The sequence below is a fragment of the Salmo salar genome, chromosome ssa13 (genome assembly GCF_905237065.1).
Source record: "Salmo salar chromosome ssa13, Ssal_v3.1, whole genome shotgun sequence".
Taxonomy (NCBI): Eukaryota; Metazoa; Chordata; class Actinopteri; order Salmoniformes; family Salmonidae; genus Salmo; species Salmo salar.
The window spans coordinates 50,792,227-50,807,586 of NC_059454.1; the positions used below are offsets into that span (position 1 = coordinate 50,792,227).

At 43.8% G+C, this 15,360-nt stretch overlaps 1 protein-coding gene across 2 annotated transcripts in view; it reads left to right on the forward strand.

Moving 5' to 3' along the window:
* LOC106567461 (TOX high mobility group box family member 2) overlaps positions 1-15,360 on the forward strand; it is a 133,050-nt gene that overhangs the window by 106,819 nt on the left and 10,871 nt on the right. For both annotated transcript variants that reach the window (XM_045693375.1, XM_045693376.1), the window contains 2 exons: positions 585-812; positions 14,923-15,003. In XM_045693375.1, coding sequence (XP_045549331.1) covers positions 585-812; positions 14,923-15,003 — 309 coding nt within the window. The remainder of the gene's footprint in view (positions 1-584; positions 813-14,922; positions 15,004-15,360) is intronic.

Below are 15,360 nucleotides of genomic sequence, written 5' to 3' on the forward strand. Positions count from 1 at the left end.
TGAGGGTGAGTGTGTCCTACAATGTGCTCCGTACCAGTGGCAGCTTTCTGTCAGACTCCATTCTCCCTCATCCTCAGCCAAATTGATTTGTTTTCTTTCTCTTCTCAGAAGAAGGGGCTGTTGCTTTTCTCAGAACCCTCCTTTTCTCGTCCGCTCGTTATGTGTTTTTGTTTGTGGAGGAAATCGAGTAGTCCTGTTCCATCCATGTCGTATTTGTCAATAATAAAACAGTGTTGCTCTCTTTCCTTGTCGAGGGTTTTACCTACAAGAGGTGATCTTACCTGTCTCTCCACTGTCTCGATGGTGATACCATTGTGAGGACATCGGTTCTATAGTTCAGTTTCTTTCAGTAGTGTTGACCTTTCACATTTACAGCACCCCCCTTTCTACATAGACAACAACATAACCACAGACTAACCATAGAATTACAATAGGTGGAACCAACAACCAAATTCATTGAGATCCTTATTTGTTGGGAAAATGTTATGTCCATTGTTGCTTACAATCCTCCCTCTCCCTTTCTCCCTCTTTCCTTCCTCCTCTCCTTCTTTCCCTCCATCACTCCTTTTCTCTCTCCCTTCCAGATAGGGGAGAAGCGGCCATCCTCGGAGATGATGAAGCCCAAGCCCAAACCGCAGAAGAAGAAGAAGAAAAAGGACCCCAACGAGCCGTCGAAGCCCGTGTCGGCCTACGCCCTCTTCTTCAGGGACACCCAGGCGGCCATCAAGGGCTCAAACCCCAACGCCACGTTCGGGGATGTGTCCAAGCTAGTGGCCTCCATGTGGGACAGCCTGGGGGAGGAGGCAAAACAGGTGCAAACACACACACACACACACATACACAGGTGTGTCTGCACAAATGCACGCGCACGATCACACGCACGCACACACATACAAACACACACACACACAAACACTCAGACACTCAGACTCACACACTCAGACACACACTCACACACACACACACTCAGACGCACATTACCAGTAGATGGAGCAAGTGCACTAGCAGACATTCCAAGCCATTATATGTAGTAATTACCAGAGCACAGAGCACAGTGCACAGAGATAGAACTCAACTTAATGAGCTAGTTCTGCTCTTTCTAAAGATAATCTATCCGTTTATCCCCGGTCCCTTGGCTCTCATTAAAATTATTTTATTTTCTACATTTAATTAGAGCCAAAGAGAAGAGCCTCCATGTGTAGCAGCAACTGTAGAAAAGTCATTTGACAGAAAAACCTGGCCAATGTCCATAAACACCCACTGTTCATTTAGCAATGGAGTACCCCCTTCAAACAGTCCTGATAACAGCTGATACAGAGCAGAGCCAATCTTGTTATAATCTAGAATGGAATATTATGTTTCCCCTATATTGTACTGTATTTTAGGGCAGGGTGCTAAGTAAGTCGCCTGAAGTGGCATCCACAGCTGTTGTTGTCACCTGGATTTTCAATTGAAAGCAGTTGAAGCTCAATTTGATTTAGTAGGATACAAAGATCAGAGAAGGAGGGATGGGGAGGGGTTGGATAAAGGCAGGGGAAAGTGAAATCTTGGCCACTGCTTTAATGCATCCTTCCTTCTTCCCTAACCCTAACCCTTTCTTGAAGTAATCACTGATCTGACATGGATCAGGGATCTGTCTAGATGATGAAAGGTAAATAGTGGAACCTTTGTTTTCACCAATCCAGTCACGTTAGATCAACGATTACTCCAAGGAAAGGAGGAAGAAAGGAAGCATTCCCTTCCTCCTGTCACCAATCCTGCGGTTTAAGGTATAGGACAGCCGTACAGTGTTTTGTGTTCAGTCAGTGTACAGTACTGTGTAAAGTATAGGACAGTACAGTGTTCTTGTTTACAATGTACAGTACAGTGTAAGGAACAAGACATTATGTTGGTCTTGTCTGTACAGTACAGTATATATGAGGTATATGAGTACAGGCAGTCTGTTGTACTGTACTGGAGCCGCTATGTTCTCAGCTCTTCTTCTGTGATGAATTGCACTTTTGACAGCCGAGAATGTGCCGTTTTAATTTCCGTCCATTTTTATTTATTTCTGTTGCCTGGCATTTTGAAACTGCCCAGAATACAGAATGATTTAAAAAAAATGGCCTTGGAGCTGTCTCTGTCTGTTTAGGACAATAAGCTGTATTGTTCATCTTCATCTCCACCCAACAGTCTCAATAGCAAATTGCAAAATTAAGATTTTACCTTTCACCATGCATTTGGTCTCGTCTGTCTTTAATATTATAGTTATTTTGTCAAAATAAATAATAATTCTAGCTATCAGGGAGGTATGACGAATTAACCAATAGCCAAATATTCTACATAGAACTGAAGACCACATTTTTGACCAATTTCCTTCAAAAAATTTCCATAAATGTCCAGTGATGCTATCCATTGCCCATTGTAATCCCGTCCATAAGTATCCATCCTAGATCTTCAGAGCACCAGTTGTTATGAATTAAAGTTGTTATGAATATTGTTATGGATGAAACTGCAACACTCATGTCATGAATAGTGTCATGAATAGAGTTATGAATGATCTATGTATACTCAAGTGAAGGGTTACGGGCCGTATGTAGCCCAGCGGCTAAGGAGTTGGACCTGTAACCGAAAGGGGGCTGGTTTGAATCCCAGGACGGACTCTGTAAAAAAGGCGGGAATTGATGTGGCAACTGGAGGGCTATTAGGTTCACATCCTGAAGACATTCCCTTACTGTTGGGCCCTTGAGCAAAGCCTTTAACATGCTCTTCATCCAGGGGCGCTGCACTGTAGCTTAACCCTGTGCTTGTCTCAGTAAAGCAGAAAACATTTCTGTTGTGTGCTGTAACATGCACAATAAGTTTGTATTGTATTTTTAATGGTTGCGCACTACAACATTGCATATTTTTAATTTTTTAATTTTACCTTTATTTTTCCAGGTAAGTTGACTGAGAACACGTTCTCATTTACAGCAACAACCCGGGGAATAGTTTCAGGGGAGAGGGGAATGAATGAGCCAATTGTAAGCTGGGGATGATTAGGTGGCCGTGATGGTATGAGGGCCAGATTGGGAATTTAGCCAGGACACCACGGTTAACACCTCTACTCTTACGATAAGTACCATGGGATCTTTAATGACCTCAGAGAGTCAGTACACCCGTTTAACATCCCATCCGAAAGACGGAATATGTATTGCTACTTATAAGTTTGAATGTAAAGGCCACGCAATGGAATACCTCTAAGTCACACATTGCAATCAGACCCATCTAAAATACATTACTATGAACATCGCATTCCAAAATTATGAAATAAAATAAACGTTTATTTGTAACGTGCGCCGAATACAACAGGTGTAGACCTTACAGTGAAATGCTTACTTACAAGCCCTAACCGACAGTGCAATTTAAGTAAAAAATAGGTATTAGGTAAACAATAGATAAGTATAGAAATAAAAAAAACAGTAAAATGACAGTGAAAATAACAGTAGCGAGGCTATATACAGGTGGTACGGGTACAGAGTCAATGTGCGGGGGCACCGGTTAGTCGGGCTAATTTAGGTAATATGTACATGTAGGTATAGTTGAAGTTACTATGCATAGACGATAAACAGAGAGTAGCAGCAGTGTAAAAGAGGGGTTGGCGGATGGGAGGTGGCGGGACACAACGCAAATATATTGCTAAAAAAAATAAAGGGAACACTTAAACAACACATCCTAGATCTGAATGAAATAAATAATCTTATTAAATACTTTTTTCTTTACATAGTTGAATGTGCTGACAACAAAATCACACAAAAATAATCAATGGAAATCCAATTTATCAACCCATGGAGGTCTGGATTTGGAGTCACACTCAAAATTAAAGTGGAAAACCACACTACAGGCTGATCCAACTTTGATGTAATGTCCTTAAAACAAGTCAAAATGAGGCTCAGTAGTGTGTGTGGCCTCAACGTGCCTGTATGACCTCCCTACAACGCCTGGGCATGCTCCTGATGAGGTGGCGGATGGTCTCCTGAGGGATCTCCTCCCAGACCTGGACTAAAGCATCCGCCAACTCCTGGAAAATCTGTGGTGCAACGTGGCGTTGGTGGATGGAGCAAGACATGATGTCCCAGATTTGCTCAATTGGATTCAGGTCTGGGGAACGGGCGGGCCAGTCCATAGCATCAATGCCTTCCTCTTGCAGGAACTGCTGACACACTCCAGCCACATGAGGTCTAGCATTGTCTTGCATTAGGAGGAACCCAGGGCCAACCGCACCAGCATATGGTTTCACAGTCAGGCTACCTCTGGCGAGCACATGGAGGGCTGTGCGGCCCCCCAAAGAAATGCCACCCCACACCATGACTGACCCACCGCCAAACCGGTCATGCTGGAGGATGTTGCAGGCAGCAGAACGTTCTCCACGGCGTCTCCAGACTCTGTCACGTCTGTCACGTGCTCAGTGTGAACCTGCTTTCATCTGTGAAGAGCACAGGGCGCCAGTGGCGAATTTGCCAATCTTGGTGTTCTCTGGCAAATGCCAAACGTCCTGCACGGTGTTGGGCTGTAAGCACAACCCCCACCTGTGGACGTCGGGCCCTCATACCACCCTCATGGAGTCTGTTTCTGACCGTTTGAGCAGACACATGCACATTTGTGGCCTGCTGGAGGTCATTTTGCAGGGCTCTGGTAGTGCTCCTCATGCTCCTCCTTGCACAAAGGCGGAGGTAGCGGTCCTGCTGCTGGGTTGTTGCCCTCCTACGGCCTCCTCCACGTCTCCTGATGTACTGGCCTGTCTCCTGGTTTCGCCTCCATGCTCTGGACACTACGCTGACAGACACAGCAAACCTTCTTGCCACAGCTCGCATTGATGTGCCATCCTGGATGAGCTGCACTACCTGAGCCACTTGTGTGGGTTGTAGACTCCGTCTCATGCTACCACTAGAGTGAAAGCACCGCCAGCATTCAAAAGTGACCAAAACATCAGCCAGGAAGCATAGGAACTGAGAAGTGGTCTGTGGTCCCCACCTGCAGAACCACTCCTTTATTGGGGGTGTCTTGCTAATTGCCTATAATTTCCACCTGTTGTCTATTCCATTTGCACAACAGCATGTGAAATGTATTGTCAATCAGTGTTGCTTCCTAAGTGGACAGTTTGATTTCACAGAAGTGTGATTGACTTGGAGTTACATTGTGTTGTTTAAGTGTTCCCTTTATTTTTTTGAGCAGTGTAGTAGCAGCAGCATAAGAGTAGCAGCAGCATAAAAGAGGGACACAATGCAAATACTCCGGGTAGCAATTTCATTATCTGTTCAGTAGTCTTATGGCTTGGGGGTAAAAGCTGTTGAGAAGTTTTTGGTCCTAGACTTGGTACCCCTTGCCATGCGGTAGCAGTCTTTGACAATTTTTAGGGCCTTCCTCTGACACCGCCTGGTGTAGAGGTCCTGAATGGCAGGCAGCTTAGCCCCAGTGATGTACTGGGCCGTACACACTACCCTCTGTAGTGCCCTGCGGTCGGAGGCCGAGCAGTTGCTCTACCAGGAGGTGATGCAACCAGTCAGGATGCTCTCGATGTTGCATCTGTAGAACCTTTTGAGGATCTGAGGACCCATACCAAATCTTTTCAGTCTCCTGAGGGGGAATAGGTTTTGTTGTGCCCTCTTCATGACTGTCTTGGTGTGTTTGGACCATTCTAGTTTGTTGGTGATGTGGACACCAAGGAACTTGAAGCTTTCAACCTGCTCCACTACAGCCCCGTCGATGAGAATGGGGGGTGTGCTCAGTCCTCCTTTTCCTGTAGTCCACAATCATCTCCTTTGTCTTGATTACATTGAGGGAGAGGTTGTTATTCTGGCACCACCCGGCCAGGTCTCTGACCTCCTCGCTATAGGCTGTCTCGTCGTTGTCGGTGATCAGGCCTACCACTGTGTCCTCTGCAAACTTAATGATGGTGTTGGAATCGTGCCTGGCCATGCAGTCGTGGGTGAACAGGGAGTACAGGAGGGGACTGAGCACGCACCCCTGAGGATCAGCGTGGCAGATGTGTAGCAAACCTACCCTCACCACCTGGGGGCAGCCCGTCAGGAAGTCCAGGGTCTAGTTGCAGAGGGAGGTGTTTAGTCCCAGGATCCTTCGCTTATTGATGAGCTTTGAGGGCACTCTGGTGTTGAACACTGAGCTGTAGTCAATGAATAGCATTCTCACGTACGTGTTCCTTTTGTCCAGGTGGGAAAGGGCAGTGTGGAGTGCAATAGAGATTGCATCATCTGTGGATCTGTTTGAGTGGTATGCAAATTGGAGTGGGTCTAGGGTTTCTGGGATAATGTTGTCAATGTGAGCCATGACCAGCCTTTCAAAGCACTTCATGGCTACGACGTGTGTGCTACGGGTCTGTAGTCATTTAGGCAGGTTACCTTAGTGTTCTTGGGCATAGGGACTCAATCAGGGACATGTTGAAAATGTCAGTGAAGACACCTGCCAGTTGGTCAGCACATGCCCGGAGCACACGTCCTGGTAATCCTTCTGGCCCAGCGGCCTTGTGAATGTTGACCTGTTTAAAGGTCTTACTCACTTTGGCTACGGAGAGCATGATCGCACAGTCGTCCGAACAGCTGATGATCTCATACATGACTCAGTGTTGCTTGCCTCGAAACGAGCAAAGAAGTGATTTATCCCATCTGGCAGGCTCGTGTCACTGGGCAGCTTGTGGCTGTGCTTCTCTTTGAACTCTGTAATAGTTTGCAGGCCCTGCAACATCTGACGAGCGTTGGAGCCGGTGTAGTACGATTCAATCTTAGTCCTGTATTGGCACTTCGCCTGTTTGATGGTTCGTCGGAGGGCATAGCAGGATTTCTTGTAAGCTTCCGGGTCCCACACCTTGAAGGCGGCAGCTCTAACCTTTAGCTCAGTGCAAATGTTGCCTGTAATCCATGGCTTCTGGTTGGGGTATGTACGTACAGTCACTGTGGGGACGACGCCCTCAATGCACTTATTGATAAAGCCAGTGACTGATGTGGTGTACTCTCAATGCCATCGGAAGAATCCCAGAACATATTCCAGATTGTGTTAGCAAAACGTCCTGTAGTTTAGCATCTGCTTCATCTGACCACTTTTGTATAGTCACTGGTGCTTCCTGCTTTAGTTTTAGCTTGTAAGCAGGACTCAGGAGGATAGATTTATGGTCAGATTTGGCAAATGGAGGGTGAGGGAGAGCATTGTATACGTCTCTGTGTGTGGAGTAAAGGTGATCTAGAATTGTTTTCCCTCTGGTTGCACATTTAACATGCTGATAGAAATTAGGTAAAACTGATTTAAGTTTCCCTGCATTAAAAACCTGTTAGGGACAGACGTTCCGCTAACGGAACGCCTCACCAATATCCAATGGTATAGCGTGGCGCGAATTACAAATACCTCAAAAAATGCAAAAACTTCAATTTTTCAAACATATGACTATTTTACACCATTTTAAAGACAAGACTCTCCTTTATCTAACCACATTGTCTGATTTCAAAAAGGCTTTACAACGAAAGCTAAACATTAGATTATGTCAGGAGAGTACCCAAAAATAATCACACAGCCATTTTCAAAGCAAGCATATATGTCACAAAAACCAAAACCACAGCTAAATGCAGCACTAACCTTTGATCTTCATCAGATGACAATCCTAGGACATTATGTTATACAATACATGCATGTTTTGTTCAATCAAGTTCATATTTATATCAAAAAACAGCTTTTTACATTAGCATGTGATGTTCAGAACTAGCATACCCACTGAAAACTTCCGGTGAATTTACTAAATTACTCACGATAAACGTTGACAAAAAAACATTTATTTTAAGAATTATAGATACAGAACTCCTTTATGCAATCGCGGTGTCAGATTTTAAAATAGCTTTTCGGTGAAAGCACATTTTGCAATATTCTGAGTAGATAGCCCGGCCATCATGGCTAGCTAATTTGACACCCACCAAGTTTGGCCCTCACCAAACTCAGATTTACTATAAGAAAAATTGGATTACCTTTGCTGTTCTCCGTCAGAATGCACTCCCAGGACTTCTACTTCAACAACTAATGTTTTGGTTCGAAATAATCCATAGTTATATCCAAATACCTCCGTTTTGTTCGTGCATTCAAGTCACTATCCGAAGGGTGACGCGCCGGCGCATTTCGTGACAAAAAAATTCAAAATATTCCATTACCGTACTTCGAAGCATGTCAAACGCTGTTTAAAATACATTTTTATGCTATTTTCTCGTAAAATAGCGATAATATTCCAACCGGGCGACGTTGTATTAGTTCAAACACTGAAAGAAAAAAATGTAGTCATCTCGTGCACGCACGCTCCAGTGTCATTGTTCTCAGAAGGACCACTCACAAAAACCCCTGCTGTTTTTCGCCCAGAGACTGGAGAGCTCTCATTCCACTTTCTGGCGCATTCCTAGAGCCAATGAAAGCCTTAGAAAATGTCACATTACAGCAGAGATGCTGTATTTTTGATAGAGATACCCTAGAAGGAGAACAAATTGTCAGACAGGGCACTTCCTGTATAGAATCTTCTCAGGTTTTGGCCTGCCATATGAGTTCTGTTATACTCACAGACACCATTCAAACAGTTTTAGGAACTTTAGAGTGTTTTCTATCCAAATCTACTAATTATATGCATATTCTCGTTTCTGGGCAGGAGTAGTAACCAGATTAAATCTGGTACGTTTTTTTTTATCCGGCCGTGAAAATACTGCCCCCTATCCCAAACAAGTTAAAGTCCCCAGCCACTAGGAGTGCCTCCTCTGGGTTAATGGTTTCCTATTTGTTTATTTACTTATACAGTTGACTGAGTGGGGTCTTAGTGCCAGCATTCGTCTGTGGTGGTAAATGAACAGCCACGAAAAATATAGATGAAACCTCTCTTGGCAAATAGTGTGGTCTACAGCTTATCATGAGATACTCTACTTCAGGAGAGCAAAAACTAGAGACTTCCTTTGATTTCGTGCACCAGCTGTTGTTTACAAATATACACAGACCACCCCCCCTCGTCTTACCGGAGTGTGCTGTTCTATCTAGCCGGTGCAGCGTATATCCCGCCAGCTGAATGTTATCCATGTCGTCATTCAGCCACGATTCGGTGAAACATAAGATATTACAGTTTTTGATGTCCCATTGGTAGGATATTCGTGGTCATACCTCGTCTAATTTATAGTCCAATGATTATACGTTGGTAAGTAATACTGATGATAAGGGCAGATTTCCCACTTGCCGTCGGCAGAACCTTACAAGGCACCTCGCCCTGTGTCCTCTATGCCTGCATCTCTTTCTCTTGCCAATGACGGGGATTTTGGCCTTGTCGGGTGTCTGAAGTACATCCTGTGCATCCTGCTTGTTGAAGAAAAAAGCTTTGTCTAATCCGAGGTGAGTGATCGCTGTTCTGATATCCAGAAGCTCTTTTTTTGCCGTAAGATACGATGGCAGAAACATTATGTACAAAATAAGTTACAAATAACCGAAAAACCCCACATAATAACAAAATTGGTTAAGCGCCCGTAAAACGGCTCCCACATCTTTGCTTTATGGGCATTAATATGGAGTTGATCTCCCCTATGCTGCTGTAACAGACTCCGCTCTTCTGGGAAGGCTTTCTACTAGATGTTGGAACATTGCTGCGGGGACTTGCTTCCATTCAGCCACAAGAGCATTAGTGTGGTTGGGCACTGACGTTGGGCGATTAGGCCTGGCTCGCAGTCGGTGTTCCATTTAATCCCCCAGGTGTTCTATGGGGTTGAGGTCAGGGCTCTGTGCAGGCCAGTCAAGTTCTTCCACATCGACAAACCATTTCTGTATGGACCTCGCTTTGTGTACGGGGCATTGTCATGCGGAAACAGGAAAGGGCCTTCCACAGACTGTTGCCACAAAGTTGGAAGCACAGAATTCTCTAGAATGTCATTGTATGCTGTAGCGTTAAGATTTCCCTTCATTGGAACTATAGGGCCTAGCCCAAACCTTGAAATCAGCCCCAGACCATTATTCCCCCTCCACCAAACTTTCTAGTTGGCACTATGCATTGGGGCAGGTAGCGTTCTCCTGGCATCCGCCAAACCCAGATTCCTCCGTCGGACTGCCAGATGGTGAAGCGTGATTCATCACAACTGCTCCTGAATCCAATGGCAGCAAGCTTTACAGCTCCAGCTGACGCTTGGCATTGCGCATGGTTATCTTAGGCTTGTGTGCAGCTGCTCGGCCATGGAAACCCATTTTATGAAGCTTCTGATGAACAGTTCTTCTGCTGACGTTGCTTCCAGAGTCAATTCTGAACTCGGTAGTGAGTGTTGCAACCAAGGACAGTAGATTTTTATGCGAACTGACTTGTTGGATAGGTGGCATCCTATGATGGTGCCACTTTGAATGTCACTGAGCTCTTCAGAACGGGCCATTCTACTACCAATGTTTGTCTATGGAGATTGCATTGCTGTTTGCTCGATGTTATACAACTGGTCTGGCTGAAATTGCTGAATCCACTAATTTGAAGGGATGTCCATATACTTTTGGCTGTGATGTGTATCTATACCTACTGAGTGTACAAAACATTAGGAACACCTTCTTAACGTTTGTTTTCTTGCCCATTCACCATCTGAATGGCACACATATGCAATCCATGTCTCAATTGTCTCAAGGCTTAAACATCCTTCTTTAACCTGTCTCCTCCCCTTCATCTGCACTGATTGACGTGGATTAATAACTGACATCAATGAAGGATAATAGCTTTCACCTGGATTCACCTGGTCAGTCTATGTTATTGAAAGAGCAGCTGTTCTTAATGTTTTATACAATCAGTGTACATGCCCCATGTACTGTGCATCTGGAAAGTATTCAGACCCTTTGACTTTTTCCACATTTTGTTACATTACAGCCTTTTTCTAAAATGGATTGAAACTGTTTTTTCCCCTCATCAATCTACACATAATACCCATATAATGACAAAACAAAAACAGGTTCTTAGAAATGTTAGCAAATGTATTAAAAAAACAACAACTGAAATATTAGTCAGACCCAGTACTTTACTCAGTACTTTGTTGAAGTACCTTTGGCAGCGATTACAGCCTCGAGTCTTCTTGGATATGACGCTACAAGCTTGGCACACCTGTATTTGGGGAGTTACACCCATTCTTCTCTACAAATCCTCTCAAACTCTGTCGGGTTGGATGGGGAGCATAGCTGCACAGCTATTTTCAGGTCTCTCCAGAGATCTTCGATGGAGTTCAAGTCCAGGCTCTGGCTGGGCCACTCAAGGACATTCAGAGACTTGTCCCGAAGCCACTCCTGCGTTGTCTTGGCTGTGTGCTTAGAGTCGTTTCCCTGTTGGAAGGTGAACCTTTGCCCCAGTCTGAGGTCCTGAGCACTCTGGAGCAGGTTTTCATCAAGGTTGTCCCTGTACTTTGTTCCATTCATCTTTCAGTCTCCCAGTCCCTGCAGCTGAAAAATATCCCCACAGCATGATGCTGCTACCGCCATGCTTCACCATAGGGATGGTGCCAGGTTTCCTCCAGACATGACGCTTGGCATTCAGGCCAAAAAGTTCTATCTTGGTTTCATCAGACCAGAGAATCTTGTTTCTCATGCTTTGAGTCATTTAGGTGCCTTTTGGCAAACTCCAAGCGGGCTGTCATATGCCTTATACTGAGGAGTGGCTTCCAACTCTACCAGAAAGGCCTGATCAGTGGAGTGCTGCAGAGATGGTTTTCCTTCTGGAAGGTTCTCCCATCTCCACAACAGAACTCTGGAGCTCTGTCAGAGTGACCATTGGTCACCTCACTGACCAAGGCCCTTCTCCCCCGATTGCTCAGTTTGGCCGGGCGGTCAGCTGTAGGAAGGGTATTGGTGGTTCCAAATGTCTTCCATTTAAGAATGATGGAGGTCACTGTGTTCTTGGGAACATTCAATGTTGCAGAAATGTTTTGGTACCCTTTCCCAATCCTGTCTCAGAGCTCTATGGACAATTCCTTCGACCTCATGCCTTGGTTTTTGCTCTGACATACACTGTCAACTGTGGGACCTTATATCGACAGGTGTGTGCCTTTCCAAATCATGTCTAATCAATTTAATTTATCACATGTGGGCACCAATCAAGTTGTAGAAACATCTCAAGGATGATCAATGGAAAGAGGATGCACATGAGCTCAATTTCAGTCTCATAGCAATAGGTTTGAAAACTTATGTAAATAAAGTATTTTAGTTTTTCATTTTTAATACATTTGCAAACATTTCCAAAAATGTGTTTTTGCTTCGTCATTATGGGGTATTGTGTTTAGAGGAAAGAAAAGTATTCAATCCATTTTAGAATAAGGCTGTAACTAGTGATGCACCGATATGATATTTTTGACCTATACCGATATCCAATATTTTCCTTGACAAAAAAACCCAGATACCGATAACTGATATTTCCAATTTTAGCGGGCTTTTATGCATTCTAGTACAGTTAAATAGTTAACACACACACGCAATGAGGCAGCGGTTTAAGGCACTGCATCTCAGTGCAAGAGGCGTCACTACAGTCCCTGGTTCGAATCCAGGCTGTATCACATCCGGCCATGATTGGGAGTCCCATAGGGCGGTGCACAATTGGCCCAGCGTCGTCCGGGCCATCATTGTAAATAAGAATTTGTTCTTAACTGACTTGCCTAGTTAAATTAAGGTTACACACACACACACACACACACACACACACCACACTGACCAAAAAGTTATTTTGTTGGCATTTACATATGTCCCCATATTTCTTTCACTTACTTGCTGTGCTGTTTCGTTATTCATTTGTTCAGTTTTTCATTCTCAACCAGGATTTCTATGGAACGCCATTTGGGTCTTTGCGTGTCAAATAACACTACTTGACGTGTCAAATAAGCTTGTTGACCAATCAGGACCTGAATATGACTGCACTTCACATAATAATTTAATGCGTTCATACATTTTTTACGTAGTTATTACACATTGGTTACACTATCACTCGTATTTCATATGTCATAACGATTCATAGATACGTATGCTATGATGCTGGTAAAGTTGTCTCGCGCACCTACATTGCTGGTCAGAAAAAAAAGCTAGCTAGCTCATGGATGCAAACAATGTTCTTCCCCAAAAACATAGCAAAACGACATAATCTGTTTCAGTAGCTATAGTTAGCTAGCTAACTATATCATCTAAAATAACCCTAACTTATAAGACAGTTATTATATTATTAGTGGTGGTCGTACCCATCTATGTTGAGTTCTTATACTTTGATGGCAAACCGCAAATTCCACTATTGTGCCTAATCCTTATTGTGGCTAGCTTCACAACACATAACCCGGTCCGATTGAGCCTCACTAGCCAGATGAAGCTAGCTGGCTGCTTATAACATTAGCTTTGGGCAACAGGGTTAAGTAGCTGGCTAGCTATTTATTTTCATGAACTGAAGTTCAATTTCAATAGGCGAACAGCAAGTGGCAACCTAGCTAATACTTACTCACAAGGATTCCTAAATCATTGCTAAGAATAATGAAAATGACTGCAGTTTCTACTGGTCATTGTTTTCAGGCTGGTTGTATTAGTGCTAGCTAGGTACCAAGCTAAAACTAGCTATCCCAGAAGTTACGGTCGAACAAATTATGCTTTATTACAACGCGGTATTGTAAACACATCCGTCGTGGCCGGTGTTTGCTTGTTTGCAGACTTTTGTACAGCTTTGACAGTGCTACTGTATCTTTTTAGACACGCCAAGACCCAAACGGTGTTCCATAGTATGTATGTTGTAAAGCTAATAGCAGTGACCCTAATACTGTGTAAATCCGGTAGAGGCAACATCTGAAAAATAGCGCACTTGGTAGTGTGTACCGGTGCTCGACCAGTCAGCGAAAGCCAACATCACCCATGACAGAGAATGGTTGATTGTCAAGGGGAATGAATTCCATTATCTTGGCTTTAATGGATTTCGCCTTTGAGTCATCTGGCTGAAATTGTCTTACTCTTTCAAATGACTGCTCGACTTGTTGACTGCTCAATCCACACAACAGACATTGTGGGCTAGGTTAAGAATGCTGTGTTGCACGTGTAGCGCAAGATTTTATGTGGCGTCATTTCGTAATGTACCTACGTTAAATATGTATGCATGGTTTTTAACATCGGCATTAAACTAGACATCGGGCCGATACCGATGTTGGCATTTTTCGCTAATATTGGCCAATTCTGATATGTTAACCGATATATCATGCATTCCTAGCTGTAACGTAACAACATGTGGAAAAAGTCAAGGGGTCTGAATACTGTTTGTATTTATATCCATTTTAGAATCAACTGTCAATTAAAAGGCTGCAATACTGTCCTTCTGGAATTTTAATCCATTATGATGTATTCACTGGAAGCAACCAATGGTGCATCAGGGCTTAAGTGTTATTTACCCCACAACCCTGGTCTCTTGGGGCTTACTGTGCTTGTTATTTACAACCCCCCTCGACATACACACATGCCGACATGCGCACACACACACTCGCACACACATACATACACAGGCACACGTGCACACACCATTTATTTATTTTTAAAGAATTGCACCAACATTTTGAGTTTTTTTATTTTACCTTTATTTAACTAGGCAAGTCAGTTAAGAACAAATTGTTATTTTCAATGACGGCCTAGGAACAGTGGGTTAACTGCCTTGTTCAGGGGCAGAACAACAGATTTTTACCTTGTCAGTTTATGAGTGTATGATGCAATGGGTGTTGCAGTGTTAAAATGATGGAGAGTGCCAGTTAATTTCTCTAGTATAGAAATTATTCTTGAAATAAGGAAGTAGTATGATGTGGAAATGGAAGGGTTCTGTTCCATTGGCTCCAATGGAAAGTGAACCATTTGTGAGAGTGTGTTTATGTGCACATTTCTGTTTGTATGTGGGTAGACCTCATCTCACTCTCTTTTTCCTTTGATTTCCAGGCATACAAGAGGAAAACCGAGGCGGCCAAGAAAGAGTACCTGAAAGCCCTCGCCACGTACAGAGCCAGTCTCGTTTCCAAGGTAACGCTTATGACACGCCAGGCTTGCTTAAAGTGATGATGGATTGGATGAAAAATCGCAGCTAATGATGGGGGAGGGGCTAACGGAGAGTGGAGGTAGGGTGATGCAACAAGACTATAGCATATTTCCATAGGTTGGGGGTTGGAGTTGGAGTTGGGGTTGGGGTCGGTGTTGGGACAGTTGTTCTGATAGAGGGAATGTCATACTAAGCTTGGTTTGAAAGGGCATATTTTGATGTTATTGGTTGTAGGGCCTGTATGTATGCCCACTATTTGTATATAATATATTAAGCATTTCTCGGTGAAGTCAACACCTGTTGTATTCGGCGCATGTCACAAATACTACTTTATTTTATTT